At 35.8% G+C, this 21,459-nt stretch overlaps 1 protein-coding gene across 1 annotated transcript; it reads left to right on the top strand.

Annotated features, from left to right (window-relative positions):
• Positions 1-5,267: 5,267 nt before the first annotated feature.
• Positions 5,268-6,178, top strand: LOC128582014 (60S ribosomal protein L36-like). The gene is made up of 2 exons (XM_053585493.1): positions 5,268-5,482; positions 6,097-6,178. Exons 1-2 carry the CDS (start codon positions 5,268-5,270, stop codon positions 6,176-6,178), a joined length of 297 nt encoding a protein of 98 aa, XP_053441468.1.
• Positions 6,179-21,459: the final 15,281 nt, after the last annotated feature.

The following is a 21,459-nucleotide window of genomic DNA, read 5'->3' as shown; positions in this document are numbered from 1 at the left end:
CTTAGAATGCAAGAAGGACTCTTGTTGACATCTTGGAATGTAATCTACCTCAAATTGCTGAATAGTTTTTGGAACACAGTTTAGGAAATGCCAATGTAGAACAATTCTCACATTTACTAGGTTAGGATACTTGGACTCATGAATGTGGAATAATAATTTTCCCAAGGACACAGCTGTAATCAACAGATCTAAGGTTATTATCTAGTCCCCAGGTTCCAAGTTTTTTCTAGTCACCCTGGTGCTTCCAAACTGAGAACTAAAATAAAATCTTAAGCCCATTAGCTGACTGAATGGATTCCCTGTTGGCCAAGGAGACCCCAGAATTACCCTAAAGCTGAGTTGCTGCTGGTCATGAGAAGGGAGGTCAGACATGTCATATCTCCTTCCCTCTTTGATACATCCTTTGTAACTTATCAAAAAAGCTTAAACCACACCTGTACATCTTTAATTTACTCAACAGATCTCATGAGTCTGAGTATACCTGTGATGACTTGCCTTAATTAATAGACTTCCTTATTTTAACTTAAAGCATTCTGAGCCTTTAGATCAAGCTTCATTTCTTGGTTAAATCAAATCAAAGAATCTTTAAACTCACCTTTATAATTCTCTGCTTTGAGATGTCCAGCCTTTGGGGGCCAAACTAATGTAATTCTTCTCTGTATTGATTTATAATACCTGTCTTCCTGAAATGTAGAAAACCAAACTGTAACCCAACTACTGTGAGACCACTTGGTCAAGGATTCTTGGGCTTGGCTGTGGGCTATAATCACTTATACTTGGCTCAGAATAAAAAAAAAAAAAAGAATAAACCTTTTAAAATTATTTTATAGAGTTTGGGTTCTTTTCCATTGATAAAAGGATGTTTCTTCAATCACAAATGACTTGAATGGCATTCATACACTGACTTCCTAGATTTGGGGGAGTCTTAGATACTGATCCTGGTCTTCTAAGCAAGTTCAGCTGAACTCATTAAATCAGGAAATATTCAATAAATCAAGAACTCAGTTTCTTGCGCCTTCATTTCATGAATGATAGTTTCTGTAAATAGCCAAACTTAGAGATTTTGTCTTATTTATTTTTACCCCTGAAGAATTTTCTTATTTTTTTATTAATTGTTAATTAAAATTATAACTGTATACATTTATGGGGTACAATGTGATGATTTGATATACTTTGTGGAATGCTTAAATCAAACTGACTAACAGAGCCATCACCTCACTTACCTATTTTTTGTGGTAAGACATGTAAAATTTACTCTTAGTTATATTGAAATATACCCTTGCATAGTGCACATTAGGTGAAATCCCACCAAATGCCCCTGCCCCACAAGTTGCCCTTCCTCCTTCTCTTCCCCTCTCCCTTTTCACCCATCCCCCATGCTAGACTGCATTTGTGGTTTATCATTCATATGAGTGTGTAAGTGTTTATAGATTGGTTTCACAATAGTATTGAGTATGGCATGTGCTCTCTCTCAAAACATCTTGAGAGATAGCATAACCTGGGGTTTTAGTTATATTTCCTGGCCCTACACTGAGTCCTGCACTTTATAATCCATAGTGAGATCTTCCTCAAATCCTGTCATGTCTCTTAAACCACACTCCAGCCAGACTTGTTGACAGCTCATGAATAAATTTACTTAATGCTCCTTTGATTTGGCAACTTATTCCAAACACGCCTTTCATGTTATTACAATGCTTAAAAACAAGTTTAGAAATAATAACTCTTCCATGAATTTTTCCTGAATTGGTGAAGACAGGCATGAAAACTTAACCCAGTTTTTATGTCTGTGAGTTCAACTCACCACCTCTCCACCTATTTATCATATGTATCTTTATTTTGCATGCTCTGCAAGATTTTTTTTTTTCTTTTTTTGGTTTTTGGCCGGGGCTAGGTTTGAACCCACCACCTCTGGCATATGGGACCGGTGCCCTACTCCTTGAGCCACAGGCGCCGCCCGCTCTGCAAGATTTTATTGAGTCTACTGAAAATATATTTGCTGCTTGAATTATTGTCCTATGTTTAGTCCTCCCTCTTTTATTTATTTATCATGTTTTTGAATTTTATTATAATGCTAGTAGAATAACTCTTAGACTCTAAGGTAACTGATGGAAGGAGCCACATCCAAAATCCATTTTGCAAATGCTTGAGGTCAAATTTGCCACACACGCCTGGGGTATACTTGATAGTGATGACTTGATCAACATCTCCAGGGCACTGCCTCCTACCAACATTGCTAAAACATTTTGCATTAACTCAGGATTAAATGTTCTAGCTTTCTTGCTGAGGAAAGCTCATGAAAAATAAAAATAAAATTGAAGGATAATAATTGTAGAGAAAAGTTATGCACTACACTTCACAGATAATACATGAGACTCTAACTTCATCTACCTGTGTAACACATTTATTATGAACAGAGCACAACCTCTTTCTGGATGGCATTTTCAGCTGATGTATCACAGCATGAAAGGACCTAAAGATTACATCTACTTCCCATTCTCAGTTTGTTACAAGGCAAGTGAAACAGAAGGATGAGAAATTCTGTGGCTATGATTTATAAATGAAGAACAGGGGTAAGTGTTAAGTCCCTAGCTCAATATTTAAATCTAAGATTACCTGAGAACTAAACAGGAGGAGGAAATAAGCAAGCTATATTATAAACACAGGCAGTATCAAATAAACTTGAAATGATTTTTTCCAAAAATGCTGTTAAAATTCAGTTCCAACCTTTATTTGTTTATTTGTTTGATTTTTCACTGGGACTGAAGGTACAAGAAGCAGAAAAGCAAATACCCCATGTGATGCCTGTGTTTTGAGAACTACAGAGGCAGGTTAACTGATGAAGTTCAAGTGTCAAGGAGAAAATCCCTTTTGAGCCACTTCAAATCTTGGGAGGTGCCAATCTTCCTAGATCTTGATATTAAACTCCTCAGAGTGTGAAACTAGGTCCAGTTGGCAGGATAGAGCAGCAAATGACACTTTGGAGACTGGTTTGATTTGATAAATAATTAAATCACATTTCCCTGAAACTTGCCTTTATAAATATTATCTGTGCTCAAGTCAAGATAAAAAAACAAATTGTGAAAATATTTTGGGTTAGAAATGAAATGACCTCTAGTTTAAATCAAAGCACTTCCTTTGTTCATTGAGTCACCTTTCTAGAAAGCTCTAAGTTTCATCTGCAACTTATTAAACAACCTACCCTCACATTCACCCACTCCACTTCCTACCTGTCTTTCTATTTATTGACTCACCAGAATTAGTCACTCATTTGGGTGTTATTTCTGCTCCAGGGTTATCCAAGTTAATATGTATGTGACTGTGGATTACCTATAATTCTTTAGAGTCAGATAAATCAGTGGCAGATACAAAAGCAAAGAGGTGAGAGGACTGATAAGGAAACAGTAAGGTTACTGTAACTTCAAAACAAGGAGACTTTCATTTTACTGGGGATTGGATCCAATTCCCTGTGAAAATGTCCTGCAGGTTCACAAAGGAGCTAAGATCAAAATGCTTCAACTTGTTCTTTTAAAGAAGTGAAACACTAAGGGGAGAGATGTGGCAATCTGGGGTGAGGAAGGGTTATTTGAAGTTATGTGTGAGGGAGTGGGTTGCAGTGGGAAGATGATCACAGCCTCGGTGTGGATTCCAGGGACAAGGCCTATTGAGCCAACACAATAGAAAGCAACCCAGGGAGCACTTGTGAGGAGACTGGGTGCTTGCAACTGGAGTTCAATAATCACTCATCTAATTTAAGAAATAATTAGCTTTAGTGCTCTTAAAAAATAAAAGCTGAAATGGAATGACTCAATCTGCTCAGTAGGGTGAAGTCTCTTTTTTTTTTTTTTTTTTTTTTTTTTAATTTGGCCGGGGCTGGGTTTGAACCCGCCACCTCCGGCATATGGGACCGGCACCCTACCCGCTGAGCCACAGGCGCCGCCCAGGGTGAAGTCTCTTGATGCCAAGCTTTTCTGACTGGCTGCATGCTGGTAAGTTACTGTAACATTTATGTGTAGCTTTGGCACACATATCTTCTCTTACGTAAGAAAACCTAGAACAGACTCCTCAGTAAGTAGTAAAGTAGCATGTATTTTATTTTAAAAGACTTTTAATGGGTTCCTGATTCTGAAATATAGAGCAGACTTTTTTTTTTCTATTCTTACCACTAAGTACAACTGGAAATTTTGGGCACCATCTAAAAAAAAAATTATAAGAAGAATAAAAGGCAGAAATAAGAAGGCCAACTGGGTAGGGACTTTTAATCCAGAAAATGATATAATGGTGAGTTTTATGATTTTCTTTTTGTCTTTTATATTCCAGGCTTGGAGCTGAAGAAGTCAGCAACTCAGAAGTGCCAACAAACATAGACAAAAGAAGCCTCAGCTAATGCTTACTCAAAGGACCAAAAAAGGTATAGCCCAGCAAAAGAGAAAACTTTGAGGTAATAACCACTTTATTCTAACCAAACCCTATAGAACAAAATTATGGTTCCACCTTTACATACACCAGCAATTCCAAGTGGGGAACTTAGACTTCCATCCTCATGACAACTGTAATGAAGTCATCATAACACCTTTGCTGGAGTGATATCACAGAAGGCCAAATGGGAAACTTGAATATTCATCTCCCCTACCTTTTAAACAGACTCTTCATGGTCCCTGTGTATACTTCTATGTTCACTCTCAAACCTTAGCAATTCATGTCCAGTAATGATGTGTAGCAATTCATTTCCAGTAGGATGGTGTCCTGAAGACCTACTAGAGCAGCAGGTCTGTCACTAATGCCCATTGATAATGAGAACACTCCCAATGCAATGTTAGTGGATACTATTTGAGAAACCAGACCAGCAGTAATAAAAACTACTCTCTGACTCCTCCCTTAGGTGTCAAAAGAAGCTAAGTACGGAAATCTGAACTTCTGCTGCCCTTCCCTTGCAAGCTAGTTAAAAAAGATAAAATTATATCAAAAGTTAAACAAAACAAAAAAAGAAAGAAAAAAGTCACTTTTCATACCAAGAACTGGGAAGTTCTCAAATTGAATCTATAGATGGCAACACCAGTATAACAGAGCCAGTAGAATTATCTAAACAGCCATATTATTAAAACAGCCATAATAAAAATTCTTCAACAGTAATCACACATGCTTGAAAAAATCAAACAACTATGAAAGGTCTGAAAATAAATATAAAAACCAAATAGAAATTTTAGAATCAAAAACTACAATAACGCTTCCGCCAGCAGCCATTGGAGTTTCCCGCTGTTGTCTCAGCCATGGCTCTGCGCTACCCCGTGGCCGTGGGTCTCAAAAAGGGCCACAAGGTGACCAAGAACGTGAGCAAACCGAGGCACAGCCGCGGCCACGGGCGCCTCACCAAACACACGAAGTTCATGCGGGACATGATCCGAGAAGTGTGTGGCTTTTCCATGGAGCTGCTCAAGGTCCCCAAGGACAAACAGGCCCTCAAGTTCATCAAGAAAAGAGGGGGGCCCAGCTGAGCTGCCAGACCACAGCCAGCATCGACTCCCAACTCTAGCCAACTTAAGCATACCACAGTCTATCCTCAGACAATTGCAGTCCCCTACAGCATCTGACATCCTCATTTATAAGTGAAATATGTTTGTAATTTCCCTTTATAATAATATATTTTTCCAATTTTATTATCAGGTGTATCCAGATGAAGTAGAGTGATTTTGAAGTATTTCTTTTTCTATTGTTCATAAGATTTGCTATGATCTGTTTTCTGAAATTATCTTTTATTTATAAATATTAGTTGTCTGTTTTTTGAGACTTTGGGAGGGAAAAAGAAGTTATACTGAACCTCAGAGTCAAAGCATTCTATAATAGACATACTCTTATCTGACAATGTGAATGTTACTTTTTTGCATTATTACTATTATTGCTCAATATTTCATTGCAGCAATCATCTGATTTCTTTTCTAAATGTATTTATTTTCATTCTTTATGAGGTTTTTGTTTCTAGTCCTTATCTTAAACATTGTTATGTTATTAAATTTTAAGCCTTTTTAATTTTGTGAAGGCAAAAAGTGGAAACCAAATAAACACATGTATATGTATAGAGAAAAAAAAAAAAAAGAAAAGAGGGGGGACACACATCCGTGCTAAAAGGAAGCGGGAGGCGCTGAGCAACATCCTGGGGAAAGCAGCTGCCAAGAAGGATTGAAACCCCCTTGCCTCTGTGCACAATAAAACCTTTATAGATGAAAAAAACTACAATAACTTAAATTAGTAAACATAATGAGTGAGCTCAATAGTAGAATGAAGAGGACAGAGAATTAATAAACTTGAACACTGAACAATAGAATGTTTTGGGGGTTGAACAAAAAGAATACATAGACTCAAAACAATAAGTGATCAGAGTTCATGGACCTATGAGAATGTAACAAAGGTCTGTAACATATGTGTTTTTGAAACCACAAAAGGAGAGGCATAAGAGACAAGGCTGAAAAAATACTGCAAGAAACAATGGCTGAAAACTTCCCCAAAGTAATGAGAGACACAAATAGACTCATTAAAAGACTAGGTGGTCCCAAACAGGATATCATCACCCCTCCCCACCAAAAAAAATCCATGCTGAGCACATCATAATCAAAGCTTTCAAAACTAAAAACAAACCAGCAAAAATATTGGAAGTAACCAGAGAAAAACACCAATTTATGTATGGTGATAAATCCACTTCAAAAAACCATGGATTTCTCCTCAAAAATTATGGAGGCCAGAGGGTGACAAGATATTTTTAATATAAAAACAAACAGCCCCCAAACAAACAGCAATAACTACAAATAACCTGTCAACTCAGAATTCTATATACAGCAAAAATATGCCTCAGAATACTGCAAGAATCTGTGTGCACAAAAATTAGAAAATGTGGACGAAATGGACAAATTCTTAGAAACAAACAACATCCCTAGGCTCAATTGGGAAGAAACACATTCCTTGAACAGACTAACATCAAGTTCCAAAATTAAAGAAGCAATAAAAAATCTTCTAACAAAAAAATTGTAGATCAGATAGGTTCACACTCAAATTTTACAAAACCTACCCTGTGGATTGTAATGAAGGTATTCTCACCAACACATTTTCCTAAGCAATATCACCTTGACAACAATGCCAGGAAAGTACTCAATGAAAAAAAGGAAACTAGATCCAATATACCTTATGAATATAGATGCAAAAATTCTCAATAAAATCCTAGCAACCAAAATTCAGCTGCACATCAGAAAAATAATTCACCACAATAAAATGGGCTTCATCTCACAAATGCAGGAATGTTTCAAAATACACAAATTTACAATGTAATTCACCACATAAATAGAGGTAGAAACAAAGCCAATATGATCCTTCAATAGATGCAGAGAAAGTATCTGACAAAATTTAGCACTCCTTTATGATTATAATACTTAACACACATCATAGATGAGACTTACCTCAAATTTATAAAAGTCATAATGACAAACCCACATCATACTGAAATGGAGAAAAATTGAAATCATTCCATCTTAGAACTAGAATCAGACAAGACTGTCCACTATCTTCGCTTCTGTTCACCACAGTGCCAGAAGTCCTAGCCAAAGCAATCAAACAAAAGAAGGAAATCAAGGTTATTCAAATGGAGAAAAGAGAAGTTAATCTATCACTCTTTACCACCAGTATGATTCTATATCTATAAAACCCCAAAGATTTTGCCAAGAGAGTCTTAGAATTAATAAACAAATTCAGCAAAGTCTTAGGTTACAAAAGCAACATACAGAAATAAGTGGCAATGATGTACACCAGCAATAGTCAAGGTAAGAACCAAATTAAAGAGACTATACCCTTCATAATAGCAACAACAACAACCAACTACTTGGAAATATATTTAACTAAGGAAGTGAAAGGCCTCTACAGGGAATTATAAAACACTGAAGAATGAAAAAGGAGAGGATGTGAACAGATAGAAAAACATATCATGTTCATGGATCAGCAGAATCAATGTTGTCAAAATATTTATATTACATAAAGTGATCTACAGATTCCATGCAATCCTCATTTAAATACCCATGCTATTTTTTGCAGATATATAAAAATAACTCTATCCTTTTTAAAAAACCAGGAAAGAGGCCCCGTAGTCAAAGCAATCTTAAGTAAAATGAACACGTCAGGAGTGTCAATTTACCAGACTTCAAGGATATACTAAGCAAAACAGAATGGTACAGGCACAAGAGAAAAAATATGGACTAATAGGTAAGAACAGAGAACCCAAATATAAAACCATTCTCATAGTCTTTTTTGATATTTGGCAAAAATATACACTGAAGAAAAGAAACGCTATTCACAAAATTGTTCTAGGAGAACTGGATAACTACATGTTGAAGACTGCAACAGGATCGATCCTCACCTCTCACCACTCATGAAAATTAACTCACAATAGATAACAGAACTGAACTTAAAACATGAAACTACAGGACTCTAGAAGAAGAAGTTGGAAAAGCACTTATAGACTTCAGCCTAGGCAAAGAATTTATGAAGAAGAGTACAAAGGCAATCATAGCACAACAAAAATAAATAAATGGGACTTGATCAAATTGAAGAGCATCTGCACAGCTCAGGAAATAATCAATAGAGGAATATGTAACCTATAGAATGGGAGAAAATATTTGCATACTATACATCTGATAAAGAACTGATAACCAAAATCTACAAAGAACTCAACCAAGTCAGCAAGAAGAAAAAACAAACAACCTCATTAAAAATCAGGCAAAATATATGAACAGAAATTGTTTTCAAAGGAAGATAGAGTAATAGCCAATAAATAAATGAAAGGAAATGCTCAATATTTTTAATCATCAGGGAAATGCAAATCATTTTAACTCCAGTGAGAATAGCTTTCATCAAAAATTCCTGAAACAGCAAACACTGGCTGGGATACAGAGAAACAGGGCCACTTATACACTGTTGGTGGGACTGTAAACTAGTACAACCTCTATGGAAAGTAATATGAAGATTCCTCAAAGAACTAGGAGTGGACCTACCCTTTGATCCAGAAATACCACTACTGGTTATTTACTCAAAGTGAAAAAGACATTTTATTAAATAGACATTTGCACTTTAATGTTTATGCAGCACAATTCACAACTGCCAAGATGTAGATGCACCATTAATTCCCATCACTACAGGAGTGGTTTAACAAAATGTGGTATATGTATACATCAGGGAGTACTACTCAGCCATAAGAAATGGTGTAACAATCTGGATGGAACTGGAGACCATCCTTCTAAGTGAAGCATACAAGAATGAAAAAACAAACACCATACATACTCACTAGTAAATTGTAACCGATCAATTAATATTTATGAAGTCAGGCAATTAAGTTCATGAACTCATCCGAGAAAAAGTGCTACAAACCTCACTACTGAATATCATTATTGTCGCAAGATAGCCAAAGGGAGGGAGTACTTTGAATGTGACACTCATTAAATTCAAATTGATGGTAGAAGGGAAGAGGAAATGGGTTAATTCCCACCTAATAGGTACATCCGCACTGTCCTGGTGATAGGCACACTCATAACATTGACTCAGATGATACAAAAGCAATTTGTGTAATCAAACATTTATGCCAGGGTAATATTCTGAAATAAAATTTAATTTTTTTTAAAAAAGAACTAAGTACTCCTAGTGTCCAGTCAACCTTTGTGTTTGATTCATGATTTGATGGCAATAGTGGGATGGATGCTATGAAGACCTGCCTTTCTGCCTGTCTGCCACAGTAAATAAAAGAAGTCTTATATAGGAGAATGTCCTCCTTGAGACTCTCTCTCTCTGATCTCTCTCTATACATTAACATGTATGTGTGTATATGTTATAAATATAAAAAATATGTAAGCCATACATATAATCTCATATGTATGGGTTTTCTTTTTTACAATGACATGTGCCATGAATTTCAATAAGTGAAGAAATAAGTAATTATTTATAGATTACATAGTTATCTATTATCTACATTATTATATGAATCAATTGTATAAAAGATGCCTATTATATAGATCAGAATCTGGGATCCTCATAAAGTTAAGCAGCTTTTATTAGGTTGCACAGCTCAGTAAAATGGAAACATGGAGCAGATCCCAAGTCTTCTGGCTCCAAGGGATTGTGTTTAACTTTCATGGCAATTTTATTTGCACAGCGTCTGGCATGTTGTAGGTGCTCATATTTTTTCATAAATAAATAAATTTATGGAAGTCTTTGTGTTATGGCCTGATTGCCTCATTCTCTCTTCCTTGTTTTGATCTGCTGTGTCAGCCTAACAGATACTCAATTTTCCCCATGACACAGTTCCTCAGTCACCTTTTGCCCTCTCAGGGACTTTCTATAGTTTCTTTATCAAGCTCTTTATAAGCCCTGCCAAGGAGTGAATGTTTTTATTGGAACAGCATGAAATGTGACATTACTCATGGGTTCTGGCAGAAAATTAGTGGTAGTGATGACTAGCTCAGCACAGCCAGGCAAGACTGCACCTCCTCCCGAAGTAGGAAGCTGAGGGACTGCAGGGAAGGATAACAGCTTAATGACAATTAATGGTGAGTAAATGGCAGACCCAACACTCATAAATCAATCCAAAAACAGGGATGGTTAAAGAGACGCTCAGAAGATGCTTGAGCTCATTTGGGCATCACTCATGAGTGTTATGTCTCTTACTGAACCATTGGTTTTGTTACAGTAGGGAATAGCACAGCAATTTTTATATAGAAAGTCTCTAAAGCTAAAACATTTGTAAGTAGGTAGATAAACAGGGGAGTTATGAGGCTTGCCTTTAGGTTCCAGGTATCCAAACCCGTGATTCTTTCATGGTCTGGTCTAATTTTGTCTGGTCTGGATCACACCAGCTTTTAGACTTGGTCTAATTTTTACTTATCTATGATGAACAATGAGGCATAAGACCTCAGATAAAAGAAACTTTGTATTCTCCAGTCCAACCAATATAATTGACAGTTCTTATAACACAATCTTGGTGTCTGTCCTCTATGGTACTTATGAGATTCTTTTGCTCCAAATATTCACCTTTTAGGACAATTGACATAGAAACTTTGACTATAACTATGAACTTCTTATGAAGGTGAGATGTTTTCCTGTTTTCTAAATAGTTTCCTCTGGAGTAGAAACAGTTGGCAACAATGACATGTAATCAAAATTCCATGAATCATTTGAGGTGCAGCTCCTTCTTTCTGTTCTTTCATGGACTAAACAAGGACCTGGAAAATCTTGTAAACAGACATTTCTTTCATGAACTTTTGCAAGTATAACATGTTATTTTTCTAGAGATAATGTAAAAAAAGGAAGCACATATATCTTTATGGGATTTACTTGAGAACAACAACTAACAATCATAATAAATAAAAAATAGGTTATTCTTTTCATATTTTCCCCCCAAACATAATTTTTTTTTCTTCCCTTTCTTTTCTTTCTTTCTTTCTTTCTTTCTTTTTTTTAAATATATGATGAGAGTTAAAAAGCTTTAGTCCTGTGGAGCCCAAGGGTCTCCTGGAAGTTGTTCACGTATGACTGTCACAACCACTTTTGAATGATTGTAGATGGTACTCAGATGTGTATGAGGAACTCCATTAAAATCTTTCCTGTGGTTTGTGAAGTGGTAGAAGTCTCTTCTGGCATGTGACTGCATTGGTAGAGTGTGATGTCAACTGGACAGCCTATCACAGAGATTGGAATGGGAAGTAGGAATTTCCTGGGACAATTATATTACTCTTCCACTTGGCAATCTACTGTTTTCAGACAGAAGCATATTTGACAAAAATACTCTGTCCTTAACATACTAAAACATCAATTCTTTTTTACAATTTACTTTAAAAGGAAGAGAAATGATTTGCATCTATGGAAATTAAAACTAAAGGAAGAGGAGGGTCATGACCCAGATAAAGGGGCCATGGTTTACTATAGAAACAAAGCAGAGAAGGAAAGCAAAACTATGCTTGAAGGAAAAATAAGGCATTAATTTTTGCAAAATCCCAGGGGACTGTCCCTAATGTTTCTGAAAAATGTTCCTATAGAGATGGCCTTTTTAATTTTACCAGACCTGAATTCTGCATGTTAACTCAAAATCATTCCATTTGTCAACTGGTTTTGGCTTGACCCTTATCATGCTCAACTTTTTAATCTGAACCCTACCAGGAATATCATAACAGGTATGAATTGACCATGCATCTTTCTTTAAACCAGATAAACCAATGGCTTGCTCTGGTACCAAGCTTTTCTCTATCTAATACCTACAAATCTACCCCTATTATTTCCAAGGATAAAATTGGAAGAAAATTCAAAGGAAACGTGAGATTTTTCATTCCCAGGGATCTAACTTTTAGTTCCTCATTGCCTCAAAAGAGAGCCTCTGATCATACTATTCTAGAAACATAGTGCAAATGTTTTTACCCACATCTGGGCCAAGAACTTCCAGGAGCAAACAATTTCCAAGGAGGTAAGAAATGAAACAAGTGCTTTGTGTCTCCTTATTTATTCAGTCACCACTTGGAAATTTTAGCTGATATTTGGTGTCTTCTTGCTTGTCTTTCATGCAAATGGGGGTCAGACTTAGCGAAAGACACTGTGATCTATTCCACAGCACAGAGAAAGGTGCTGGTTACTTTAGATACTTGGGTATAACATATATTGAATGATAATAAATCATAACTATATACATGCAAGTTATATGTAGACTGATTATATGTAGAATGACCTGCTATTCTTAAGACTGAAAATGAAGCATGGATTTCAGATGTGCTTACTGAATCTAATAATATGTGCACATCTCTCAAAGCCTGGGGGGCAAAGTTTTATTACAAGGAACTTGTAAGACCCAAGTTCTTCTCTGAAACTTGGAAGAAAACAAAGAATACTTTTCTCACCCTAGAAAGTGTCAAGAATAATAAACGTGTCCTTTTTACCCAGAAGATAAACTAATGCCTCCTCTGAGTTATTCACTTAGAAAGAAATAACCAGCTAATATTTCTATCAAAGTGAGGTTGGCATGTCCTCACAGATGCCAGAATCATAAGGCAAATAGTCAGAATCTCTTATCCTGCCAGAAAGTCCCACTCTTGAGTGACCTGGGCCATGCTCTGAGAAATCTCCAGCAAAGCTACCTAATCACTGGAGGTCATAAATAAAGACATTGCCACTTGCTAAGACATGTGGCTCCCACCTGGAGTAGCTGGGAAGTGGTGATAACAAACCACAATAACCCTGAGCTCAGAAATGAATTTGAATTTTGTTATTATAATATTTTGCAATTTTGGCAGTTTTGAAGGTAAAAATGTGTCAAAGGGTAATATGTCTCAAGGACAGTCAGTGTTAAATCAATATTAATTAAATAGGCTTATTCTTATTTAACAAAGCACTGAAGTGTGGAGGAAGGGATTCGCTGTGACCATTTTCTTTAATTTTCTTTTGCCATCTGTCAGGTAGTAAGACCTCTAAATCCCATACATCAGCATTTTTAAAATATAGCTAATTTTCAGCTCAGATTGCTTACCTAATGATGTATTTACTATGTCTCAGTCATGATTTATTCCCAGATAAAGCTATATTATAAAGCAGAAAAGAACTAGAGAGGGCATCTATAAAGACAATAGAAGATTTGAAGCCAGAAATAATGTTGGGTTTAGTTATTTTAATCAACTAACAAACCTAAAAGAATGTGACAGCACATAGGCTTGAGATAAAAAGTACTATCCTGACCATGAAACATATAGAAAGAACAATGTGTGGACTAGCCAAATTATGGAAATACAGTCCATATAGTCCCTGTCCATCCATTTTACATTTATTAAAGACCAGGGTCCCTACTCCTCATTTAGCAGCATATAAAGCACACAAAGGGAACAACAGATTCCATGTGAAAGGCCATACTGTGAATTAGTTGTATTCCCTCAAAGTGTAAGGGCCCTAATGGAGTGGCCAGGAAGACCTTTACTTCTGATGGAAGATGATACTAAAAGATGATATTATAAGTGTGGGAGAAAGGTAGTGAGGAAAATTTCCCAAGAGCCAGAAGAACAAAGCTCATTATAACATATGAGCTTTCCTTTTACCAATCACAAAACTTCAGAAGTTATGAGATTTTTGCACATGAAAGTCTCTCAAGTACTATTAGAATCTTTTCTTTCACAGCCTCCTTGGTGCTATCCATGGTGCTGATTTAGCTACTCTTCAAGACTTCTCCCAAACAAAAAGGTCAGAGTTCGTTAACTTGGGACTGACCCTACCTTGTTCCTACATCCCTTGACCTTGTGATCCTGACCTCAAATATGTACCAGTTTTGATCTCCACCTTATAACTGCAGAGAATTTCTTATGTTGTGTTGCGTGAACCGAGACGCGAACGAGCAGCAGCTTTGCTGTAGGTGTAAACTCGCTCCTGTAATTATTAAGTCAAGAAACAGACTATACACCGTGGGATGCCATATAGCAAAGTTCTTTATTCCAAGTTTAAGTTTTATACTCTTCCAGTCACGTACACACCTCATCCATTATCTATTAGCTGAATTTTAACTTGAAAGGAAATATTTATCATATCAATGTAACCACTTGTGTAGTAAATCTCTTCCTCTAAACAGTGACTAGTTTTCCCAGCAGGGCACAAAGACAAAAACAGCTATAGGGGAACAGAGTTAATAGAAGAATATCTTCAAGCATTCACTCAGTTTACTCAGTATGAAGTAATGACTGTGACCTTCCTTCAGGGAAGAGCACCTATAGATCTCTGACAATACATTGTTAACATATGAGAATGCAGGGAAAACCCTTGAAGAAATTGGTCTGGGTGAGTATTTCATGAGGAGAACCCCCCGGGCAATTGAAGCAGCTTCAAAAATACACTACTGGGACTTGATCAAACTAAAAAGCTTCTGCACAGCTAAGAACACAGTAAGCAAAGCAAGCAGACAGCCCTCGGAATGGGAGAAGATATTTGCAGGGTATATCTCTGACAAAGGTTTAATAACCAGAATCCACAGAGAACTCAAACGCATCAGCAAGAAAAAAACAAGGGATCCCATCGCAGGCTGGGCAAGGGATTTGAAGAGAAATTTCTCTGAAGAAGACAGGCGCACGGCCTTCAGACATATCAAAAAATGCTCATCATCTTTAATCATCAGAGAAATGCAAATCAAAACTACTTTGAGATATCATCTAACTCCAATGAGACTAGCCTATATCACAAAATCTCAAGACCAGAGATGTTGGCGTGGATGCGGAGAAAAGGGTACACTTCTGCACTGCTGGTGGGAATGCAAATTAATACATTCCTTTTGGAAAGATATATGGAGAACACTCAGAGATCTAAAAATAGATCTGCCATTCAATCCTGTAATTCCTCTGCTGGGCATATACCCAGAAGACCAAAAATCACAACATAACAAAGATATTTGTACCAGAATATTTATTGCAGCCCAATTCATAATAGCTAAGTCATGGAAAAAGCCCAAGTGCCCATCGATCCACGAATGGATTAATAAATTGTGGTATATATATACCATGGAATACTATGCAGCCTTAAAGAAAGATGGAGACTTTACCTCTTTCATGTTTACATGGATGGAGCTGGAACATATTCTTCTTAGTAAAGTATCTCAAGAATGGAAGAAAAAGTACCCAATGTACACAGCCCTACTATGAAACTAATTTGGGACTCTCACATGAAAGCTATAACCCAGCTACAACTTAACAATAGGGGGAAGTGGGAAAGGGGGGGGTGGGTAGAGGGAGGGGGATCGGTGGGATAACACCTGTGGTGCATATTACAGGGGTATTTGCGAAACTTGGTAAATGTAGAATGTAAATGTTTTGGCACAGTAACTGAGATAACGCCGGAAAGGCTATGTTAACCACTGTGATAAAAATGTGTCAAATGGTTTATGAAGCGAGTGTATGATACCCCATGATCATATCAATGTATACAGTTATGATTTAATAAAAAAAATAAAAAATAAAAACAAAAACAAAAACAAACAAACAAAAAAAACATATGTCAACACTCTGGCCCGTATCTCTGACGAAGGGCGGCATGCCCTTGGATCTCAGGCTTCACAGGATGTACTGCTTCAGAGAAAAGGCCTAAGGAATTTTTACAATTCCAAAAAAAACTAACTCTGTGAGTAACCCAGGGGGGTCCAAGCATCTTAAGCCTCTGGAAGAAAAGCATGTCATTTTAAACTCACACTGAATTTACTTTGTGTGCTTGATGTAGGATAAGTTTATTTCTAAATATTATCCTACATGTTGGAAGTAATCCGTGAACTATTTTTATATCATTACTCTTATTATCATATCAGAGAGGAATAAGATACAGTCCTTGTCATCAAGAGTGCTATTATCTGACATGAGGTATCAGAGAGTCAAACAAATAAATTTAAAGGCATTTGTAGGGGCCTGCACAGAATGTTTTGTGACCTCAAAGGAAACATTTTTCTGCCAACCTACAGAAGAAGGATACTCAGTTTTAAATAGTCTTTACAAATATAAGGCTTAAATCATGTCTGAGTTAGACTTGAAATGGAATTAGGATAGTGATGAATTTTTCCCTGTCAAGGTATTAATTTTATCACCAGAGAAAAAATACTTTCTTTTCATATGATTTCAACTTTCGACATGGAACCTACCTATAACTTTCTGAGAGTAGATTGTTTGGCAACAATGCTGTATAGTAAGTTTCTTTGGGAGAGGCTCAAAATGTACCTTTATGTTTCCACTCCTATGTCCTCATCCTATACTGTAGAGAGATTCTAGGTCATAGTTTAAACTGTTTAGATTCCAATTGATGAATTCTTTCCATTGTAAAAGTTATTTTCACATATTTCTACCTAAAACCACCTACTTCAATAATCAAGGATAGTTGACCGTTTTGAACTCCACAACTTTTCAAGTTCTTAATTTAGTGCTAAAATTTATAATTGCTATTAATTAAATCTAAATCAAGTTATAAGAAAACATGATAATTTCTACTATATGAATTTACAACTATTACTCTTTTTGAAGGAGATGTAGTTGCCATAGGTTTGCTTTAGTACAAGTGAATAAAGCACAATGATGAAATTATATAAGATTTCCCAATCAAAAGGTCTAAAAAACATTTAAGCCTACCTCCTCTCCATCTTAGGATATATAAAGTAGGAAAAATAGTTTAAAACTGTTGATAGAAACTAACCTTGTTCTTATGTCACCCTCAACATTAAACATTTTATGGCTAGAACAAAATAAGAGTGGCATGATATTAATGATTTTCTGGATATTTGAAAATCTTATTCATATTTTTACTACTATGAAGAAACAATTTCATATTTAATATGAATGTAGAGAAATGTATTTATTTGTATTAAATGAGGTCATAAGGGTTGAATCCGAATCTGTTAGGATTGGTGGTCTTATAAAAAGAGAAAGCTCTTTCCCTACTTGGACAAACTGAGGAAAAGCCACACGAAGACACAGAAAGAATGTGGCCATCTACAAGCCAGGAAGAATTTCCTTGCTAGCACCCTGACGTTGAACTTCTAGCCTACTAAAATGTGAGAAAATAAATTTCTGTTTAAGTGATTGTACTTCTATATAGCAGCCCAATCTGATTAATATACTTTATCTGAAGAAACACAAACACCTTCTGAAGAAACATGCTCACACTTGGATTTCAATTATTTGAGCAATTGCTAATGCGACTTTGTAAATTTGCCTTCTTAAAGCAACACCACCTGTAACTCTGAAGTAGAGTATTCCTGGCCAATTTTTATTTATCCTTCATGGGTTTGACAATTCACATGTCTTAAACTCATGACTTTTTTTTTATTATTAAATCATAGCTGTGTATAATAGTGCATTTATGGGGTACAATGTGTTGGTTTTGGTTTTATGTACCATTTGAAATAAGTTACAATAAACTGGGTAACATTGCCTTCATTGCACTTTCTTAATTATTTTGTTAAGATGTTTATACTCTATACTATGTAGAATTGACATGTACCCTTGTAAAATGCACCATAGGTGTGGTCTGACCAATTACCCTCCCTCCTCCCATCCTCCCCCCAAATCACTTTTTTTTTTTTTTAGCCTGATTCAGTTAAGGTGAGATTTATTTTTGCTTTTTACTTAACATGTGTCTTTCTTTCTTTTTTTTTTTTTAATTAAATCATAGCTGTGTACATTGATATATTCATGGGGCATCATTCACTAGCTTCACAGACAAATCACTTTATAACAAAAATATTTGCACCAGAATGTTTATTGCAGCCCAATTCATAATTGCTAAGTCATGGAAGAAGCCCAAGTGCCCATCAACCCATGAATGGATTAATAAATTGTGGTATATGTACACCATAGAATATTATGCAGCCTTTAAAAATATGGAGACTTTACCTCTTTTATGTTTACATGGATGGAGCTGGAAATCATAACTTTTTAAAAAAATATCTCTGACTAATACCTCTCCGTGGATAGCCATGGATAGATCAATAAAAGATTCAGTTTTACACACCCCTTACAATTTTAGGTAGTTGACAAATGGTAAATATGTCACTATTAAGAGCAAGCAAAGGCAAAGTGGTTTGGGTTGATAAATGGCAGATTTGTATTGGATGGACATATTGGACTTAGAAACTTCATTTTCTTAAAAAAGGCAGTTGAAATTAGATAGTGAGAATATATTCTACAACCTGACCAGTATTCTCTTTAGAGAAATATGGTATCATTTTGGATCTTTTCAAGATGTATATATACAAGATCAGAGAATTAAATTCTGGAACTCCTTATTAAAAAAAAAAGTGCTACATACCTCATTGCTGAATATCGCTATGATCACTTTTGAACTATTCCCCTTGAGAAGTTTTGTGCTGACACCAATGCCCACAACACCCTTCAAAGCAATTTTAGAACTCTTTCTACAGTGGCCATCAGCATTGTCCTCGTATGAGTTTGGACATTTAAGTTCACAAACTCATCCTAGAAGAAGTGCTATATATGTCATTGCTGAATATAACTACAGTCATCACATGGCCAAGGGGAGTATTTAAAAGGTGATGGTATTGATATTCTGCACTGAGGTGTATATAGTGATATTCACCAGTGAGGTGTATAGCACTTTTTCTAGGATGAATTTGTGAACTTAAAGTGAACAGTAAGTAAAAGTAAATATTTTCACAACTTAGATCACAAAAAGCTTTAAAGCAATAGTGGAGGAAGGATATGATTCAAAATTTTAATTTATTTAGAGTATCTGATGTGATGGTCTGTGACTTAAAAGGCCACTAAATCATAAACAGAGTTTTTTCTGGGACTATAATTCTGGGAAAAATATACCTCTCTAGTACTAAAAATCTTCAACTTAAGCCATGTTTCCTGTAAATCTACTTTCATTTCCAGTTTCAAATATTTCCACAAGAACCCTGGAATATGACAGGAGTTAAATTAAGGAGAATGGCAAATGGGTGGACACAGGTGATGGTGAAGAATCTCAAGGGTCTGTTAGATGAGACAAGTGGGAAATTCAGCAAATGAGATCAACATTAATTTAAAGTTAACTAGCATGAAGGTTCACAGTTGAATAGATGATCTTTGGCATTGACATTACTTCTCAGTTTCTATTCTCAATGAATTATCCACATAATTATTCATGTGGTTTATCTTTTTATTCAAATATGCACATTATTCTTAAAAATCTCAATCCTCACATAAATCAGTCCCCAAGTCCTTTTGCTGCCACACCTCCAATATTGTTGAAATCCCTCTGCTGCTCAAATGGCCCTTTACAGTTTAACTCCTTGGTAGCTTGCAGCCACTATCTCTTGTTCTGCCCCAGTCTTCTTACTGCAGTATTTATACCTGCTCTCACCCCTCCATTCCCCTGGCCTAAATATGAGTTGGAAAGGTTCAGTTTTACTGAGCAGAATGCACCCAGGCTTAAGGCCTTTTAATGTTTTTCTTGCAATCTCATGTTAAAACACAAAATTGTTTAACTTAGTCACTCTTTTCATTATTTTTATCATATGCTGACAAATTAGAGTTGTTTATATTTATGAAGTACAAAGTGATGTTATGATTTCTGACTACAATGCGGAAGGAATAAATGAAGCTAATTATCATATCCATCTTCTCAAATATTTAACTTTTTTTGTGATGGAGACATTTGAAATTACTCTCATAGTAATATTGAAATGTAAAGTACTCAGTCGTTAGCTATATTCACCACTGTGCTGTTGATCTAAGAAAAATTAAACTTACTTCTCCCAACTAACTAAGGTTTTGTGCCTTTGAATTATCATGTCCCCATTCCCTACCACTCGGCCTCTGGTAACCACCATTGGTTGGTGGAGTTTAATTGGTGGAGATTCCATGTAAGTGAAAAAATATGGTATTTGTCTTTCTATGTTTGGCTTATTTCATGTAACATAACGTTCTCCAAACTCATTCACATTGTCTCAGAGGACAGAATTTCCTCCTTTCATAAGGCTTAATAGTATTCAGTTATGTATACATACCACATTTTCTTTATTTACTCATCTCTTGGTGGACACTTTGGTTGTTTCAATATCTTGGCTATCATAGGTAGAGTTGCAATGGACATGGAAGTGAAGATATCTCTTTGACTCAGAAATAGGATTGCTGAAACACATGATAATTCCATTTTTTCTTTTTGAGGAATCCCCATACTTTTTCTATAATGACTATGGTAATTTATATTCCCACCAACAGTGTACAAACATTCCATTTTCTGCATTATCTTTTATCTTTTTGATTATTGTCATTCTAAAAGTTGAGGTGGTATTTAATAGCATCTCTCTTATGACTTGTGATGTTGAGGTTTTTTTATGTATGTTAGCCATTTGTTTGTCTTTTGAGACATGCCTAATTCCTTGCCTATTTTTTAATCAAATTCTTTGTTGATTTTCTATAGAGTTGTTTGATTTTCTTCTGTATTTTGGACATTATCTCCTTATCAGACATTTGGCTTGTAAATATTTTCTCCCTATTCATAGGGGTTTGTCTCTTCACTCTGTTAATTGTTTCCTCTGTTGTGCAGAAGCCGTTTATTTTGGTGTAATCCTGTGCGTCCAGTTTTGCTTTTGTTACCCACTGTTGCTGGCTTTTTGAGTTCAAATCTAAAAAAAAATATTGCCCAGATAAACACTGTGTAGTTTTCCCCTTATGTTTCCATCCAATAGTTTTACAGTTTCAAGTTTTATGTTTAAGTCTTTAATCCTTTTTGAGTTGATTTTCAAAAATACAAAATGCTTAAATTCTTATAAGCTGCTAAAACCAGTATATCTGACTAATTCAGCTCACTAGAATCAGTATAAGTTACTTTCTTTATCTTTTGACTGTAATCCAGCCAAACATGCCTTGACAATTAAATACTTGAAAGGACTGTAATTTTTGTGATGTGGACATGGTTTGTAAGTTTTTCCCTCTGCATATGTCT

Source organism: Nycticebus coucang, chromosome 3 (genome assembly GCF_027406575.1).
Source record: "Nycticebus coucang isolate mNycCou1 chromosome 3, mNycCou1.pri, whole genome shotgun sequence".
NCBI lineage: Eukaryota > Metazoa > Chordata > Mammalia > Primates > Lorisidae > Nycticebus > Nycticebus coucang.
Note: the sequence above shows the minus strand (reverse complement) of the source record. Positions and strands in the feature narration are given on the sequence as shown.